At 37.3% G+C, this 20,167-nt stretch overlaps 2 protein-coding genes across 6 annotated transcripts in view; one reads left to right on the top strand and one right to left on the bottom strand.

Moving 5' to 3' along the window:
- Window positions 1-4,519: 4,519 nt before the first annotated feature.
- LOC126815350 (uncharacterized) lies at window positions 4,520-11,270 on the bottom strand. The gene is made up of 4 exons (XM_056099982.1): window positions 11,130-11,270; window positions 7,255-8,616; window positions 5,303-5,461; window positions 4,520-4,542 (listed from the first exon to the last, which is right to left on the bottom strand). The coding sequence occupies exons 2-4, from the start codon at window positions 8,339-8,341 to the stop codon at window positions 4,520-4,522; spliced, it is 1,269 nt and encodes a 422-aa protein (XP_055955957.1). The 5' UTR covers window positions 8,342-8,616; window positions 11,130-11,270.
- Window positions 11,271-16,657: 5,387 nt separating this feature from the next.
- The window catches only part of LOC126815889 (organic cation transporter protein), a 29,078-nt gene continuing 25,568 nt past the window's right edge, over window positions 16,658-20,167 (top strand). For 3 of the 5 annotated variants that reach the window (XM_050541918.2, XM_050541922.2, XM_050541919.2), the window contains exon 1: window positions 17,260-18,962. In XM_050541918.2, coding sequence (XP_050397875.2) covers window positions 18,913-18,962 — 50 coding nt within the window. In that variant the 5' untranslated portion in view covers window positions 17,260-18,912. Of the gene's footprint in view, window positions 18,963-20,167 lie in introns of all 5 variants that reach the window. The other 2 variants (XR_007678119.2, XR_007678120.2) reach the window with 2 other exon arrangements.

The raw sequence follows: 20,167 nt of genomic DNA, 5'->3' as shown, positions 1-20,167 counted from the left end.
ACTAGGCCATTTCGGGAGCGAGGGAGAGAAATGGGGTTTAGGGATCTTGCTTGAAAAGGTGGGTGGAAACCGAGAATCCCGGTGAAAACCAGGGAAGTTGGAAAGTCGACCCTACTCCTTGTCACATACAAGAGGGAAATCGAAAACACGCCAGTTGACTCAATGATAGACCTTCTGACCCAACCAAAAATATACCGTTAAAATATTAACACGTGTAAAAGGAGATAACAGATACAGGGAACGATCATAATTACATTCATTTTTTGTAAATGTTATGTTTTTATTTGTATTTTATCTATAATTTCAATCAAAGTATATGTGGAACATAAACGCTTCTAAATAAATGCATATTTACATATTCTTTTTTTTTAAGTCGTGACTCTTTGTGTTTACAGCACAATTGCGAATTAATTTCCGCAATATAAATAGATTACACATATTTCCCCATCAACTAACGTCCGTATCATATCACATATAAAAATAATGAATTAATGTCCGCAATATAAATACATTACACATTATTCATCACCACAAACATCCGTATCATACCACATACAATAATTATGACGCTGTTTGAAATCAACGTGAAAATAAATAGGCACACCATAAAGGTCAATGTTATTTTTTCTTCAATTTTTTTTCACGATAAAGATACTTTAACTGTTCCTTTTATTACTCGTCTACAAATTGGACATTTGTTCAAAGGTGCGGCACATGTAGCACAACAAGATATATGGGCACAGGGTAAGGTCAATATCTCAGCTGGGTTATCAAAACATATTCTACACGTGGTTTCATCTTTCAGTTTCTCATTTTCTGCCCTCAGCGATTTGGCTTCTGAAAAAAAAAGGTAACTTATTTAAATAATAGATAAACCTATTGATATCCACCACTAGACTTAACAATGTTAGTGAATACTGAATTTGTCCTCTTAATATGTAAGATTGGATAAAGAGCTAACAGTTCTCGCTATATAAGTTAAAAATAGATCAAGAAAAGGGAGTATGTTGAAAATTTCAGTCCAATTTCTTCAGTCTGAGCCGTGTTATGGACCTATCGATATCTACCACTGGACTTAACAAATGTTTCAATGTCTAACTCTTGTCCGTGATGTTCGTGAATACTGAATAGTTGTCTTCTTAAATAATATAAACCTGGCGGTATGAAATACATTATTTGTAACAACAAAACTCAGCGTTATATAATCTATTATATAGCCACGGTGGCTATAAGTGAGTATGACGCTGGCTCGCTAGCCTGGAGTTAGCATGTTCCATCGCTGCATTGACCGAGAAAATTCATAGGTCCAGTGTATACATTCATGTGCACGTAAAAGACCCCTTGACATTGGCATTCGATATAAGAGTAGGCCATAGTGTCACTGCCGGGCAAAATTTCCCTCATAGCACACTGTATGGCGTATGTACGTCCTCATTAGCCCAAACGGAGCAGAACATTTCTATTAACGTTGAAGTAAGCGGATATAAAAATAAAATTGTTTAAAATCCAGAATCTATGGAGACTGTGTTATCATAATCACAGCTCAAGCCGTTCATAACTATATACGTCTTATGGATTAGAAACAAGGTCATTTCGGGACTAACATATGGTTTAATTTTATTTCAATACTTTGCTTACTTGTAGGATTCTTTAGTAGGGGGAGGAAACCGAAGGATCCGGAGAAAACCCACGAGGTTGGACAGGCGACCCGTCTCCTTGTCACGTACAACCGGGTAATCGAAACCACGCCAGTTAACTCAATGACAGACTCTATGGTACTACAGCTCACACACGCTAACCATTCGGCCATCCATCCCTCCAATTGGTTTAGTAAACTAAATGTACACCGTTAAATATTAGTGCAACACAAATTATAATTTTTAACCGTTTAAATAATATACAGTTCAGTTATTTACCTGTAGAAGTTAGAACTAATGATGACAGAGTTTTAGTACCTGTAGCTGTAGCTAAAAACGAAAGAGACACTTTATTTCATTACATTGTAAAAACTGCGTGCAATTACAACTATCATTTTTAACTGTAATTTGTAATTAAACTGGAATTACCGTTAAGTTAAAATAAAAATAAATAGAATATGGGGATAAAAATGTATAAGTTTTCACTACTCTGAAATATTAGTTTACAAAATGACATCACTCTAAAATATCATATTCCTGGCAGTGTTTCATTGGTTTGACCGTAGTCTCTATCATCCAGTAGACGTGGTACAAGGGTTAATCAGCGAACTGGATGTATGAGATGTGTTGTTGACGTTTGGGAAAGTAGGACGAGGGTAAATGTGTAGGGAGTGAAGTGCTGTAAAGGGATAGTTAGATGTATTATGAATGGTTAGAGTGGCTGTGGTGTTACGGTGAAATACTATGCCGCCACCGTAACACCACAGCTTTATGATTTGTTAGACAGGAGTGATGTAATGGGTGTCAACAACTGGGTATGCTGGTAACGTCGCAACGTAGCCGTGAAATATATATTATGGTGGGGCATAGGGCGGAAACAGAAAAATATACAATGTTGACAGTATGTGCCAGGCATGAGGCTGCGCAGACCGAGCGGCAGCTCGATAGGGAGTGTGTGGGAGGGTCACCCTCATGAAAATTTTTTTTTTTAAATTTCAGTTTTCTGTAAGCAGTGAAAATACTATTTTGGCATTGTTTGCGGGGTTAAACCTAAAAATCACATTAATACACCTATTGCACGATATTGTGAAACTAGCTGACGAAGACAGCTCGGGCGGCGATTGTTGGACTCGGGGCTGCTCTGTCAGTATCTAACAAACGCATTTAGTTGGCGTACAACTTTTAAAAACCGAATGTCAGTATGGTATTTCTCACATAATTGGTTATCGCAAAAACAGAGTAAACTGAAAGCGAGTAATCTCGACTCAAACCTATAGTCTATAGCCTACTTACGTTACTACACTCGTCACTAGGCTTCCTATATTATTGTTTGTGGACGGTTTACTACTCAGTGATAAGCCTGCGCCGCAAAAAGAGGTCTCGCCTTTTATTATTAGTATAATGACTTCCTCATGTGCGGCAGGCTAGTTTGCTTCTAAAAACACTGTTTTCCGTTCCAAAAAATACAAAAGTAATTTTCTACCAGATGACCATGGTTCTTTTCACCGAGACTAGATAATTTCTCTCGGTGTAAGGATATAGCTATGGATAAGTTCATACAAGGTCAATAAATCCGCGGTTACTTCGGGTCACACTGTTGAGAAAATAAACAGATGGGTTTGTTTAGTAGCAAATCGAGCGTGAATCAACTGAGTTTGTACTGAAAAATTTTTGAGTGATATGTATGAACTGTCTTCACACATTCGGTTTATAATTAGCGATACACAGGTACAGTGGCAAGTGTTGTACTTCACAGACTGTTTACCTCCGAACTACCTCCGCATGCCAGTAAAAAAAAACCTAAGAGTTCGCGCATCAAAAATGCCCGAACGTACCAGGCGCCAGGTCATCCCGAAAAATATTCTATAAACGTTGAAGACTAAGAGGTTCTGGGTGACCGAGACTAATTAGGGATATATCGGGTCATCATGGCTTCGGGAATATGTAAAATACGGATTTATTCTACAGGGGTTGCTTGTTGGTCATTAATTTCTTGTTTGTTGAACAACTATTTATTTTTGGCTGTGATGATCACCCACAATATTATGGTTTCTCGTGTCAGAATTACAATGGTTTCGTTGAGACAGCATTAATAATAAACGTATTTAAAATGAGAATTCTGGTATAACCTATTCTATTTTAGATGTACATGTAATTTGAACTTGTAATATGCGTGGGGACCACGTGGGCTAAGTGGGTAAGGCGCTGGCTCGCTAGCCTGGAGGTCGGGTGTTCGATCCCTGCATTGGCCGAGAAAGTTCATCCAGATTTTCCGGCGTGGTTCCAACTTGTCAGTGATGCAGGACGGAGGGCCTGACAAGGACAGCTGTCTAGTCCTTCGGATGAGACGAAAAACCGAGGTCCCGTGTATACATTGGAATGCACGTAAAAGATCCCTTGGCAGTTGGAATTCGATATAAGAGTAGGCGATAGTGCCGCTGCCCGGGCAAAATTTCCCTCATAGCACACTGTATGGCGTATGCCCGTCTTCATTAGCCCAGGTTAGGAGCAGAACAGTAGGACGTTAAACCCCATTTCATTTCATTTCATTTCATGTAATATGCGTATTTAAAATGAGCATTCTGGTATAACGTATTCTATTTTAGATGTACATGTAATTTGAACTTGCAATATGCGTATATATGCGTATGTATATAGGTATTACATTACATGTATACATATAATTAGATGGCGGATACAGTTTAACACAAGGCAATAAATATTGTTCATGCGTATATCAGTTAACAATATACAAACCATTTACTTATTAAATTTAATTAATTAATTAATTAATCACTTTGCAAAACAGTTATTTTGTTATATATTTGATACTAGGGTGTATCGTTTCTTCGTAGCCAAATATAAATATATACCAAGAGTTTTCAATGTATTGCTATTTGTTGAGCTAAGTAAGAGAGATAATTTATATACTGATCGTTTGTTTTTGTAGTGTTCTTTTATTTCTCTGTATAGAACTTTAAAAAAAAACACAATTTATATGGAAAACAATCACTGGTGTGTACTTATAACGTTTCGACAAGGGTTCCTTTGTCGTTATCAAGCACAAAAAATAAAAGAATAAAAAAAATAAAACTTACTCGGTGTGTACAAGGTTTGAAGTTTATGTTTTTCCTATAATAAAACATATACATATCTCGTCTTAAAAACAGTTAAAACTATGTCAGACAAATAATGATATAATAAAGAAATGTGGTTTAATGTCCTACTGTTCTGCTTCGAACAGATCCCTTGGCAGTTCGAATTCGATATAAGAGTAGGCCGTAGCACCGTTGCCCGGGCAAACTTTCCCTCATAGTACACTGTATGGCGTATGTCCGTCTTCATTAGACCAGTTCAGAGCAGAACAGTAGGAGGTAAACCCATTTCATTTCATCCTGAGCTGGATTTTGTGTCAGTAAATGTTATTTAATTTGTTAACCTCATCAAGTAAAGTTGTATCCAAATCTAACTGGGAAATCGGACAAGTTATCTATAACCATTTGATAAAGAGTCGACAGTGGAATTCCAGGTTTACCATAGCTCTGTTGATGCTCTATATATTTTCACTATAAAGCCGTGTTTCCACTGTACACTATCTGATCCGATTCTTCGACTGGACTTTAATAAAATTTGACGGAGTATATCTTCTTTCGCTAATAAATAACGTACCTTGGATATATTGTCAGTTTTACTTTTAGAGTATTTTTCAGCAATGTACGAGCAGTTTGGCGACCATTTTTGGTGTTCTGTAAACGGGTCATCGGTCGGCTTCCAGCTTTTTAAAATTACATCACAAGTAAAACATTGTACAGAGTCTCCTTTACCTGAAAAAGTGAATAACAGCATTTATGAATTTATTTATTTTTTTTTTTTGGCGGGGGGGGGGGGGAGAGAGAGAGAGAGAGAGAGACAGAGAGAGAGACAGAGAGAGAGAGAGTTTAACGTCTACTCAACACAAATTAGGTCATTTCGGGACACATGGTTCAATTTTATTTCAATAATTCGCTTGCGCTTAAGGGTCTTTAGCAGTGGAAGGAAACCATCCACCCCTCTATCCTCGTTTTTATGAATGACGTGTCTGGTTGGTTCGGAGTCACGGTTGCTCAGTGAGTAAGACGTTGGCTTGTTAACCTAGGGGTCCACTGTTCGATACTGTGTTGGTCGAGAAAATTCATCTGTATTTTCCTGCGTGGTTCCTCCATGTCAGGGTTGCAGAATCGAGGGTCTGGCAAGGGACAACGTACAGTCGTTCGGATGGGACTAAACGCAGCGGTCCCATGAACACATTGGCGTGCACGTAAAAGATCCTTTGGCGGTTGGAAATCCACATAGGAGTTGGCCGTAGATGCTTGTGTTCATGTTTTGACTCGGTTTCTTCCTAATATGAATGACTGAAATGGGGTTTAACGTCCATCGTTTCTGCATCAACCGGAATAATGACCACGGGTGCCAATATGAAGACATGTGCCCAGCTTAAATATCACCCATTGGCTGGTCTTAGTACCCGGGTTGGCTCGGATCCGTGTCAATACGGTGAGATATGAGTGCCAAATATAATGCTCTTTTAAATTAATCTTTTATAAAAATTCAATGTAAAGACCAAATTTCCCTTTTCAAGCATCATACTACATGCTATATTTTTGCGACTCCCCAATTCTCAAATTTGGCACGCCTTGGTGCTCCTAAAACATTTAAATTCGATTATTAGTCCGCAGAATATACCAACATTAGACTATCAAGTTTTAGTCAACAAATTAGACAAGATATAAATTCGAGATGATTGTCTGACTAAAGATCAGAACGGATACGAACAGGAAAGATTGTGTTGTTTCCGTTAATTTTAAAACAATGTCCTGTTAGTATTAAAGTATACAATTAATGTAGCACGTATACAGTTTATTCTTAAAATGTCAAATATACCAATACATTCGCGTGAAAGTAAGAGTTTGGGATTCGGTACATGATTTGCGATTGATCGTTAAAAGTTTAACCTATTTCCTTGGGAGGTATTCGTAACAAAGGCGGAAGTAATTATGGGTAAGATAAAACACGAGACTGAGGTTATGCTGGGGAAAGAAAGACTGAAGAAAACAACCCGAGAGAAAGAAAAACCGAGGCCCGTAGGCCGAGGGTTTTCTGTCGAGGGTTTTTTCTGAAGTCTTTCTTCCCCGGCATAACCGAAGTCGAGGACTTTATCTTGCTTATAACCCATCTATGTTTACATGTACGCAAAATGAGAATATCCCAGAATTCCCACAAGAAAAACCTTATATCATGTTTTCTTATGGGGAAAAACCTACCCTGGAAGAATAACCCGTTAACGTTTAAAGAAAAACTTTTAGAAGAATAACCCCAAATCTCCCTGTATATATCCAAAACCTTCCCCGACTTTCAGACCGCAAGTTATTCCGGGCATAGAATATACCCCAAAGATCAAAGAGATTTTCCGTTACAGGTTTATAAAACAGTTTAATGTCTTTCATTTTCTTTTTTCTCCTTTGTGCGTGTGTGTGTTTGGGAAGGGGAGGGGAGGGGAGGTGAGGTGGGGGGGGGGGGGGGTACATCTGTACATGCATTATTGTTGGTTACAGCAAACACTTGAATAAATTCTAATTACCTGTCATATAAAGACCTGCCCTACTCACATCGCGGGGTGAAATTGAATGATGTGGCCATTTCTTGAAAGTATCCAATCTGTTTTGATAACTTGCCATCATCGGTGTATCACAGGCTTTCCGATTATTATTATCTTTAGGGTTAGAAAGATAAGGAATTTCACCTTCGTTCTTTGATCCACAATCAGTACTCTCTTGTGGATGACGATGATGATGTGAATTACTGTCACGTGATGGTGAACAGGTAGGGGGGTTTGGTTTGCCGACAGTCTGATTACTGGGAACCGGAAGACTAGTTAAATTATTCAGAATAGGTTGACTTTCAGGAATATCTATTCTCATACTCTGTGTTGAATTATTCAGAAAAGGTTGACTTTCAGGAATATCTATTCTCATACTCTGTGTTGAATTAGTAAAATTTGTTGAAATTAAGTTAAAAGGATTATTAATAACATTATTGAAAGAAAGGGGCTGTATCACCCCAAACAAACTATCTCTTGGTGTTTGGCCACTGTTTTCCTGGGATATCGACATAAGCCTATTGCTGTCATTATTGAAACTAAATGGCCGTATCAAACTATCACTTGGGGTTTGACCACTGTTTTCCTGGGATATCGACATAAGCCTATTGCTGTCATTATTATTGAAAGAAAATGGCCGTATCAAACTATCTCTTGGTGCTTGACCACTGTTTTCCTGGGATATCGACATATAACTATTGCTGTCATTTTCACAATATCGTCCACATAGTTCATTATTAATCAGTTGACATTGGTCATCATCTGGATGTTGAATGGGTATATTACTGCTTACAGAATTATTCCGTGATCCATCTTTAAAAGGACAGGTGCTGGTGTGTAGGATAATTATTATATTCTGTAATTCATCTATGTCGGTTTCCTTCTTACAGATAAAGCAAATCAAAATATTATGTTCATCGTGGTAAAATATCCCTTGTTTAGCTAGTCTTATAGGTCCGTTTCGAATATTATAATTAAATCCACTCCAACTAATCAGAGAAAAAAAAGACTTTAATCGTGTAACTTCATTGATCATAGACGCAACGTGTTTGGGAGCTTCCTTGGACATATTTATTTAGGTTGATGTTGTTTTTGTTATGGTTGTTTGCTGTTTGTATACACCAGTTGGTTGGTAACCTGAAAATCTGTTATGTATGATACACACTCACTCCTGGTTGTTTCTGGTATGGTTGTTTGTATACACCAGTTCGTCGGTAACCAGCAAATTGTTTAGTTTTTATGATACACACACCCCTGACTTGGTATACTCGTTCGTTAACTTTTCTATGACTGGTCAAGTCAAATACACACTTTGAGGATTCGTGAGTCTTGGAATTCTTTCAACTGAAAGAAAAAAGGAAATGATAGTTTAACTGCACTTGGTCGAGGAAAATAGTTACGAAAAGAAATGTTGTAAGGCGAGAGAGAGGGAGGGGGGGGGGATTGACGTCCACTCGACACAAACTAGGTCATTTCAGGACTAACATATGCTTCAATATTATTTCAATAATTCGCTTGCGCGTAGGGTTCTTTAGCAGTGTAAAGAAACCGAGGGACACATGGGGTTGGACAGGCGACCCTACTCCTTGCCATGTACAACCTGGGAATCGAAACCACACCAATTGACTAAATGACAGACCTTATGATACAACTCGTCCGTGCTTATCACTCGGTCACCCCCCCCCCCCCCCCCCCGTGCTGTAAAGCCAGTATGTTAATCTGAAATTACAGACTTTCGATATGTGCAATGCATGGCCTATATTATATCAAAGCTAAAAATAGTTGCAGATTTAATCATATCTAGTTTGTCAAGAGGTTATCTTGTGTGATGACTAAAACCATAAAATCGATGATAGACCCAGTTGTCTTTCCTTATGGGGAGACAGTTTTCTTTACAATTTTAGACTCAAAGGATGTCTTTTTTTTTTCATAATGAAAATCATTTAAAATTTAACAGAACTAACCATAAGGCCATTTAGCTTACGATAAGGGTTCACTAGTCCGCCACTGTAAGAAATACTATAGAAATATGGATATCAAAAAACTTAATCCGAACAATAATCCTAATAATAGATATCGGTGGACTTGTGCACCTTAACCCTAACACAACCCAACCCCTAAAAATAGACATCGGTGGACTAATGAACCCGCGAACGAGTGAGCATTCCCCTAGCTTACGCAAGGAGTAGGGTCGCCTGTCCAACCTCGTGGGTTTTCTCCGGGTCCTCCAGTTTCCTCCCACTGCTAAAGACCCCTACGCGCAAGCGAATTATTGAAATAAAATTGAACCATGTGTTAGTCCCGAAATGACCTAGTTTGTGTCGAGTGGACGTTAAACCACATTTCTCTCTCTCTCTCACTAGCTTACAGCTAGACTATTTTTGTTTACGTAGCCCGTTTTTCTAATACTGAATCGTTTGAATATGTGTGCGCTGCAATCGTATTGCATTACATGGGGAACAATATCAACATGAAATGAAATGGGGTTTAACGACCTACTCTTCTGCTCCAACTGGGATAATCAACACGGGCATACGCCATAGAGTGTGCGATGAGAGAAAGTGTGCAAGGACGGCAGCGCTTAGGCCCACACTTTAATCGAATTCCAACTGCCAAGGGATCTTTTTCCATTTTTTCGTCCCATCCGAACGACTAAGGAAACAATACTCAATACCTGTCGATTTATGACAATTCTATATCTGTATGCCACACCTCTTCTCATAATCACAGATCGTATGATCTAAAGCGCACACATTAGACCATTCGCCCCACCCCTTCAACACACCCACACCATTCGCACAACCCCTTTAACACACCCACGCCATTCGCCCCACCCCTTCAACACACGCACACCATTCGCCCCACCCCCTCAACATGCCCCATACCATTCACCCAACCCCTTCAACACACCCATGACATTCGCCCCACCCCTTCAACATGCCCCATACCATTCACCCAACCCCTTCAACACACCCATGCCATTCACCCCCACCTCTTTAACACACTCACGCCATTCACCCAACCCCTTCAACACACCCATGCTATTCGCCCAACCCCTTTAACATACCCACGCCATTCGCCCAACCCATTCAACATGCCCATTACCATTCACCCAATCCCTTCAACCCACGAACGCTATTTAGATTTGACCAACAAACATTATTATCTATACTCAGTGATATCAAATTATTCAGTACAAAAAGGTACGTTTTAAAGATCACCCCATGGGGCGTGGTCTTACACGGTATAGCTGTAGATCATAAGGTCTGTTATATATGCAAGTCGCTGTTCCGATCCCAGGATTGTACGGAACAACTAGCAGGGCGGCCTTATGGAGTTTCTTCTATTTACTCTAATGGGCCGTATGCAAGCAAATTATTAAAATAATACTATAACATTTTAGTCCGCCATATGCTTAAAAATATGGAAAGCTTTGAATCAATGCTGATACAGAATTGATCAAGGGCGTAAATTTGATAAAATAAAAGAGACAATATAAATAAAGAGAATTTCCATTTTTCGTTATTACACTGTAATGAAAACCGAAAACTTGGATTTCTAGGAATATTTGATACGTCATGATATACATATGGCGGAAACGCGGATTTCTTTCCCTCGACTTTATAATTAAAAAAAAAGAGTCAACGTATAATATTCGAAGATTTATGAGGTTTCGATAATTCTGAATTTGAGGTTTGGCTGCTTAATTTCAATCTTCACAAAAATCCTTACAGAATATTGAAAAGTTGTCATTTGACTGAAATACCTTATATATTTTAACCTAATATATTTAAATTATTATGATTATTTATATTTAGAAAATCGCTAAATCTTTTGAACTAAAACTTTACACTTACTTTTTTAAGAAGATCCAAATATTGCCCGATCTGTCCAGTAGACTCCAAAAAGAAGTGAAATGGAGTTCTGTTCTAACTTGGCTAATGAAGACCGGCCTCTAAAAGCAGTAATGCCGGAGGCGTTTCTATTTATAGAAGGGTTTTTCCCATAATCATCCATTTGTGGCAAGTGACGACAGGTGAACAAAAGAAGCAATGAAGGACGCGTATGTGTAAGCCATTTATAGAAGGGGTTTTCCATGATCTCCATGACGAGTTGATCACGTATTTACCGAGGGTGTGTTTGTGATTATATCCATTTATATATTTGTTTATAGAATGGGTTTCACCTGTTACCCCATTCTCCTAGAGCAACGATCGCGAATTTGTCAACCCTTGATAAGATATACATACAGCAGTTAAAACCACATGAAACATTGTATTGAAGAAAGTCGGACACATTATAAGCGACTGGTGCATTCGGAGCTCTTCGGTTACCCATAAAACAAACAAATTCTTTTTAGCACGTCATTTATATTGTTACATAATGCTATAAACTGAGTTAATAATTAAGCGCATTTTATATATATATATAAAAAAAATGTTAAAATGTTATTAAACCAGTGTTGAAATCAGTTTCAACATGTCGGCATACATTTTATCTTTTCATCATTTACCGTGAAACAAAGTAGTGCAGCTTTTCGGTTGTGCTATATTATGATCCGTATGGGTACATTTCCCTGACTAAGCGCTTTATAGTTAGTATCTCGCATCGATGTGTAGCTTTTAATAGAAAGGTGTTTCCCAATCTAAATATCATGTGGTTATATATAAATATGTGTGCTAAATATAGATCTAACTCAACTCTACATTTCCCACGCATTCAGCGTAACGAAATTTTAGGGAAAAGTTGGGGTCGGGAAAAGAGCAATTAACAATGGAATCAGTGGGGAGATTAATGGTTAATTGCCTCCAGACTGGGCGAAGATAAGTATTTTTTTATTGCTGGAAGTTTATTATTAATAAAAAAATAACAATTTGCAAACCATTCTTGTTAGTTAAAGATACATTATGGGAGATTAGATAAATAGCTAATTTGCTTAAAACTTCAGTCAAATTGATCCAATTTGAACCGACATTTTAGCGATTGAATTTTAGGTATAGCCTCGATCATCATTACTAAAGTTGGTACGATAAACACATAGTCTCGATTATCAGGTTTTTGATCTAATTATCAATGAGCGTTATTAAGCAGCAAATGGGATTCTAATCCAGAAAATAACGCAGGCCATGGCGATAACATCGAGAGTTAATTATGGTCTGGATAAGTTAATTAATGTCTAATTCATAATTTAGACAATATTTTAGGCCTAATTAAACAAAGACCTGCAATAGGAAGATTTAGCTCTTGCATAATGTATGTTTAATTAAGAGGTGATAAATATAATTATGCACTAAAGCTTTTGGCCGATAAACGTCGGCTCGTAAAAATATCAATAAAAGGGAGATAAATCCACATAACCTATGTGGTCTCAGACTAGTAATTATTTACCCATTGACTTCAATGTTAAATGGGTGTAACATCACAGGCTGTAGCTTTTTGCTCCACATTCCGTTGGTTCCAATCTCTATAGACACAATGGGGACCCACATTTGGCAATCTCCTCAGCATAAATTTGTAGAGGGTTGACCGTTTAGATTTTTTGCTACGGGGATTTGAAGTTGACTGGGGTGAAAATCTCACTTCCGATACACACCTATCCCTCCGCTGTAATATCACCAGTATTACCCAAAACTGCTATAAAATTGCAAATTTGATCCCTTTTCTCCTATTCTAGACCAAAAAGTAAATCCAAAAATGCAGGAAGAGGGGAGAAACAAATAAGGGAAAAATTGTCTATTAATAACTCGCACTACATTCGTCCATCATGAAATGAAATGAAATGGGGTTTAACGTCCTACTGTTTTGCTCCGAACTGGGCTAATGAAGACGGGCATACGCCATACAGTGTGCTATGAGGGAAATTTTGCCCGGACAGCGGCACTACGGCCTACTCTTATATCGAATTCCGAATGACTAGACAGCTGTCCTTGTCAGGCCTTCCGTCCTGTATCACTGACAAGGGGGAACCACGACGGAAAATCGGGATTAACTTTCTCGGCCAATGCAGGGATCGAACACCCGACCTCCAGGCTAGCGAGCCAGCGCCTTACCCATTTAGCCACCGTGATCCCCCTCGTCCATCATGAAATAAGGGGAAATAATTACTAGTCTTAGTCCTATATACCTCACATGTTCTTGCTGTTTGAACAAATCTGTTGTTATCTAATAAACAAACATATATGCAATACCCTGGCCAAGGAGTATGAAAATCCATACATTGTCAGATGAGCAGTGCAGCATTCTACAATCACTATAATACATCAGAAAACTGCGGAATTTCAGACAGAAATTTAAAAGCACATGAATTTTGAATTCCACACAACATTTTTATTTTTGAACATAAATGCATTCTGTAAAAAGATGAGATAAACTCAATATAAATCAAACACGAAAATACTTTAAAACAGTTATCATGATGCAATATTTAACTTTTTAACACTTTCATCGAAAACCACAAGGTTTATCTCTGTTAACGTAGTTTCCAGTGCCAATTTGTGGTCAAATCTAAGATGTTGAAACATGCAGTGCCTATCAATTTTAAAATATCTCCTATATAGCTGTATGTCCATAGAATAAGTAAGTTGAAATAATCTGATTATGTAACACAGCAGCTTTTTCATCCCCACCCCCTGTTTGGAATCTGATAATTTAAAAGCAAACGAATTTTGAATTCCACAGAACATTTTTATTTTTGAACATAAATGCATTCTGTAAAAAGATGAGATGAATTCAATATAAATCAAACCCGAAAATACTTTAAAACAGTAATCATGATGCAATATTAGACTTTTTAACACTTTCATCGAAAACCACACAGTTTTTCTCTGTTAACACAGTTTCAGGTGCCAAATTGTGGTCAGATTTAAAATGTTGAAACATGTAGTCTATGAATTTTAAAATATCTTCTATATAGCTGTATTTCCACAGGATAAGTAAGTTGAAATAATCTGATTATGTAACACTACAACAGTTTTATCATCCCCACCCCCCAGTGTTGAATCTGATACATTGCTGACCAATCATGGGTCTCCCTGTTCACTCTGGCCTGTCAAATGATTTACAAGGGTGATGGTGCCTACAACTTTCCTGACCAAGAGATATGCACAACCGTCAACACACAAGCCATTTATGTTATCTTCCAATATGAGAGGCCATGATAAACTCATGGGGTGTCCTTTTCCGGCTCGGAAATGAAGTCATCACCAAAAAGCAAAGTTTACAGAGGTCCTCAGCTGGAACCCAAACTGATTACAATTTGCCCTCCACTTTCACCACAGTTGTCATAGAGATCAGTGATGAAATTGATATGCATCATCGTTCTACTAAAGCCAATCCATGAAGTCATCGGGTTTTGAGATGTAGACCTGAAATGTTCAATATGGATGAGAGTGAGAATTCTGGGGCGAATACTATCCAGGGAAACGGATCATTGACATCCAGAAAATGGTCAAAATGTGGAATTCTGTCACTCAGTTACATGCCAAGGAGAATAGAAAGGCCTGTGCAGTACCAAATTTCCAGCCCGTTAGTGGGCAGAAGTGGGGATCAGGTAGGGTGTACTTCGTAAAGTGTATGAAATGCACATTTATCTCACCTGTTTTGCTTGAACTTTTTTTTTAATACTTGTGTTTGCTGAGGTCAATCAATCCACTCTATGAAATATTACCCTGGCACCTGAAATGATGGAAAGCTGGAGATTAATATGCAATAAAAAAGCAGTGAGAGAATACGAAAGAAAAAATATGGTTTAGACTCGAAATAGAAATAAACCTCTTTATTTCTAGCGAACATCCAATCACTGGCCCTCCAACAAGAAACCAGTTAACAGTTAGTAAAAAAGTAAAAAATGAGTGTCACATAAGTTTAAGCCAATCTCAAAGGTAGACACCATGTTTTGAGGTTCGGTCTAAATATTAAGGCCAACTGCAGGTTTGGTCAAAGGTCACATGGGTGTGAATTTTGGAGTGTACATGCTAACATTTTAATGTATGATGCCAAAACATGTTAGGTCTGAACGAAATGTTAACATTTAAACCCCAAATTCACACTCAGCCAACGGATACCTCCAACAATGGCTTTTTTGATATCAAAAAGTCAAAAAAATTACTACTGGGCAATACAGAAGCAGTATTCTTACCTTTTCTGACAATTCCTATTCAAAACTACAGGAAATAAATAGCTGGAAAAAAAACCACTCATCAAGGCTGCCATCTTATCAGGACTCAGACTAGTAATTATTTGCCCATTGACTTCAATGTTAAATGGGTGTAACATCACAGGCTGTAGCTTTTTGCTCAACATTCCGTTGGTTCCAATCTCTATAGGCACAATGGGGACCCACATTTGGCAATCTCCTCAGCATAAATTTGTAGGGGGTTGACCGTTTAGATTTTTTGCTACGGGGATTTGAAGTTGACTGGGGTGAAAATCTCACTTCCGATACAATAATTGCTACGCAGAAAGACATTTTACACACCTATCCCTCCGCTGTAATATCACCAGTATTACCCAAAACTGCTATAAAATTGAAAATTTGATCCCTTTTCTCCTATTCTAGACCAAAAAGTCAACCCAAAAATGCAGGAAGAGGGGAGAAAAAAATTAAGGGAAAAATTGTCTATTAATAACTCGCACTACATTCGTAGTACTAGTCTTAGTCCATGTATACTAGACCAATATAGCATCTTAAAATTCGTATATTCTAAAGGATAAACAATTTTCATATCCTCAGTTAATTTTAAGCTGGACATATAAACCTAGTTTCCCAGTACATTGTATTCCAAGATTCCCTTTAGCTTCTTTATGTCGTTAGACCAGTAACTTTTTCAAATAGGACGGAAGTATTTATTAAAGGCATATTTAAACATACATTATGAAAGAGCTAAATCTGCTTATTGCAGGTCTTTCTTTAGGCCCGAAATTTTATCAAAATTATTAATTAGACATTAATTAACTTATCCAGACCATAATTAACTCTCCATTCCATCACTAGCCTACGATATTTAACGAACTGGGATACATTTTTTTTTTAAATAATTAAACGTTAAAAATGGATAATCGAGACTTTTTTTAATCGTACCTACTTTAGTAATGATGATCGAGGCCAGCATAAAAAACAAAAGCTAATATCTCAATTCAGGGTGGAAAAATTTGACTGAAATTTGCAGCATATTCTAATATTCTATTTAAGTTATCTATTTTTTAAACTAATATAGCGAGAACATTCATTTATCTAATTTTCTATAATACTCCTTTAAGAGCTGATATAATTCAGTGACAGTGCTAGACCATGACTGTCTAACTTTGGGAAGCCTGAGCCAACAGTCAGGCTGATATCCTTCGCTCCCCCCCCCCCCCCCACAAAAAACTAAAAACAAAACAACTAGATGACACATTAATTAATTGCACATTTATCTTTTTCAAAAGTATCGAGTAATCACACTGATTATCTGTGCTTAGTTTAAAGGAGCTAAATTGCTAACATTTTGGACCTAGAAATTGACAAAAGTGGGTCGCAACGCATATAATACCTTAATATGAATGTATATAAACTGATTTACATTCAATGGTTTCCGTTTTTACTCCAATTTCAAATCAGTTATGTTCGGCGAAATAAGCCAGCAGTCTCAAGCGAGTGCAAATTTCTAGCGTCTGGTTATTCCAGTCTGCATACGCCGTTTGATTTGGTGCAATGTGTCTAGCCTCGTTCCTCGAGTCTCTTGATACAACTGGGGCTGAAGCGCACTATGGTACACGATTCGTGTACCAATGTTAAAACGTTTATTTTGTCTTAAATATTGGATATCAAAAGCCCATCTTTTTCCGGTAAGATCACAACATGAATGTTGATTTAATTTGACAAATAAATCGTGTTTTCAATGTTGAAGATTTTGGATGATATTGAGTTAGAGACTTAGCTCCTTTAAGCAGTAAATGTTCACTATCAAACTCAGATTTTGAAGTACCTTTAATGTTAATCATAGAACTCAGCCAAGACATTCGCCTAATGAACATCTATACCTCAATTAAAAGCAGAATTGTTAGGTTTCAAAGTCTTGACTAATCAAATTTCTTATGCTTATCGCTACTTAACCTAAGCAGAAAATTCTCATCATCGAACTTAGTCAATGTATTGATATAATGAATCTACACTCAGGAGTTTCATCGCTCTCATCCAATTAGAACCCAAGTTATCGTGTTCCAAGGTCTCAACCAATCCAATTGCTCATCGCTGCTTAGCCTTAGTGGAAAATGCGCATGAACGAACTATGTCAAGGAATTCACGTAATAGACGCCTACACCAATTTTGAACATTCTACCTCAATTAGGAGAGTTATTGTGTTCCAAAGTCTAGACCAATCAGAGTAAAATCCCTACTTTGCCTAAGCAGAAAATGCCCAGCATCGAACCTTGTTAAGGTATTGATGTCATAAAACTATATACGAAGTTTCACATATATCACACAATTGGTAACAAAGTTGCAGAACTCCAAAGTCTTGACCGAACAAATTTCTGATCACTTTGCTTACCCTGAGCTGAAAATGCTCTCATAATCAAACTTAGCCAAGGTATTGGTGTGTTGAAACTATACACCAAGTTTCATCACTCTCACTTAATTAGAACCAAAGTTATCGTGTCCCAAAGCACCAGCCAATCAAATTGCTTATCTCTGCTTACCCTAAGCAGAAAATGCCAATCTTTGAACTCCATCAAGGCATTCATCCAATCAACGCCTACACCAAGTTTGAACATTCTACCTTAATTCGAAGGATAGTTATTGTGTTCCAAAGTCTCGACCAATCAAATTGCTTATTGCTCTGCTTACCCTGAGCAGAAAATGTTCTTTATCGTTCTTAGTCAAGGAAGGTATCAATGTAATGAAACTATACACCAAATTGCAACAACCAACCCTAAGCAGAAATGCTCACCTTCGAACTCCATCAAGGCATTGATCTAATAAACACCTACACCGAAAGGCGGGGGACAACAAAGAACACAAGAGATGAGTTTTCAGGGTGATGCTAAAACACAGGAGAGACTTGATAATTTCTAAATACATTTCAGATCGACCTAATTCGCCCAGAATGGCAAAATTTGAACATTTTGTGTGTAGCCCTAAAAGCAATTTACAAAATTTACCATGTAGCTTATCCGATTCTGTATCGTTTCTAAAGAGAAACATTTTTTGAACTTGGGACTAAGTATATTAAAAGCTGACCATATTGCATTACCATCCACTATTATGGGCTAAACTGATTAAATAATGGTGTGATCAAACATATGCAAACTGGTTTTAATCTGCGGATTTAAAGAGAATACATGTACATCTTTACACAATATAAAATATGCATTTAAACTTTTACGATGTAAGCTCGACGGGAACAGAAACCTGACGACGAAAATATTACACCAAGATATATCGGTAAAATGAGACATTTTCAAGTGTGATACCATGAAATACAAAATCTTATTTAAGTAATCGACCAGTTTTGTTGAAAGATACAAATTTTTGATTTATCAATATTTACTGAAAGAGACCAGTTTTTTTTTCAAAAGTGGTCTACTTTATCAAGTTTAGATTGTAATCCACTTTTAGATAAGATCACCACGTCATCAGCATAAATAAAGCAATGGGTTATAATGTTGGGTCCAAGAGTGACTGGATCAGAGCAGTTGGGAGAAATAAAAAGGTAAGTCATTAATACATTTTTGTTTAAAAAAAAACGGTTAGGGCTTAAATTATCGCACTGTCTAACTCCGAGGTCCAAGGAGAACGATTCTGTGAGCTTGTACTTGATTTTGATAGACGACTTACTTTTCTGATACATATTTTTAATCAAAAAGTAAAAGTTGGAACCAACTCCGATTTGAAGAAGTTCTTTTTATAAAGTCCAGAATTACCGTGTCGAACGCTTTTCTGAAGTCAAAAAGCAGTTTACCCTCTTTCGATTTACAATATTTGTCTGTCAAGAGTAGTTTTTAAAATGAACATATGATCTGAAGTTCGATGATTTTTAGAAAAGTCAATTTGGCATGACTTATGTATGATGTTGTTAGTACATAGAAATGTCTTTATTTAGCACCGCATTAAAAAGTTTAGCCAGATTACTAGTTAAAGATTATCCTCTTTCCATGGGTTTTAGAAAAGTCAATTTGGCATGACTTATGTATAATATTTTTAGTACATAGAAATGTATTCAATCTATTATTTAGCACCGAATTAAAAAGTTTACCTAGATTACTAGTTACAGAAATTTCTCTATAGTTGACCGGATTATCCTCCTCATCACCCTTATGCAAGGACATACGATAGCCATCAACCCAGCATGATGGATAGGTGGATTGCAAAAGACACATTAAACATTTTCTGGAAACATTGCCCTAAAACAGGCTTGCTACTCTGCAACATGTCATTACAGATTAGATCTACACCAATTGCCTTACTGTTTATTTTTAAGTCAGATATGACTTCATCAACTCCATCAAGAGTAATATTAGTTGAAGCATTTGTGGTTTTCCATCTGTGAAAGTTCAAGACCAAAATGAGCAATTGGGAGTATTTAACGCACGAAAATGACCAAGTGTTATCATTGTTAACTTTGTCCCATCCCTTAAAGGAGCTAAATCGCTAACATTTGGGACCTAGAAATTCACAAAAGTGGGTCGCAACGCATATAATACTGTAATATGAATGTATATAAACTGATTTACATTTAATGGTTTCCGTTTTTACTCCAATTTCAAATCAGTTATGTTCGGCGAAATAAGTCAGCAATCTCAATCGAGTGCAAATTTCTAGCGTCTAGTTATTCTAGTCTACATAACTCCATTTGATTTGGTGCAATGTGTCTAGCCTCGTCCCTCGAGTCTCACAATACAACTGGGGCTGAAGCGC

This window comes from Patella vulgata, chromosome 3, assembly GCF_932274485.2.
Source record: "Patella vulgata chromosome 3, xgPatVulg1.2, whole genome shotgun sequence".
Classification (NCBI taxonomy): Eukaryota; Metazoa; Mollusca; class Gastropoda; family Patellidae; genus Patella; species Patella vulgata.
The sequence above is the reverse complement of the archived record's forward strand: the minus strand, read 5'-3'. Positions and strand labels throughout refer to the sequence as shown.

Bases quoted from the DNA above. Each gene is read 5' to 3' on its own strand.
- LOC126815350 (XM_056099982.1), bottom strand. From the start codon at position 8,341: ATGTCCAAGGAAGCTCCCAAACACGTTGCGTCTATGATCAATGAAGTT. The intron at 5,462-7,254 runs GTAATTAGAATT...TCACTTTTTCAG, and splicing joins GGCAGGTCTTTATATGACAG to GTAAAGGAGACTCTGTACAA. The intron at 4,543-5,302 runs GTTATTTATTAG...TCTCTTACTTAG, and splicing joins TGACAATATATCCAAGGTAC to CTCAACAAATAGCAATACAT.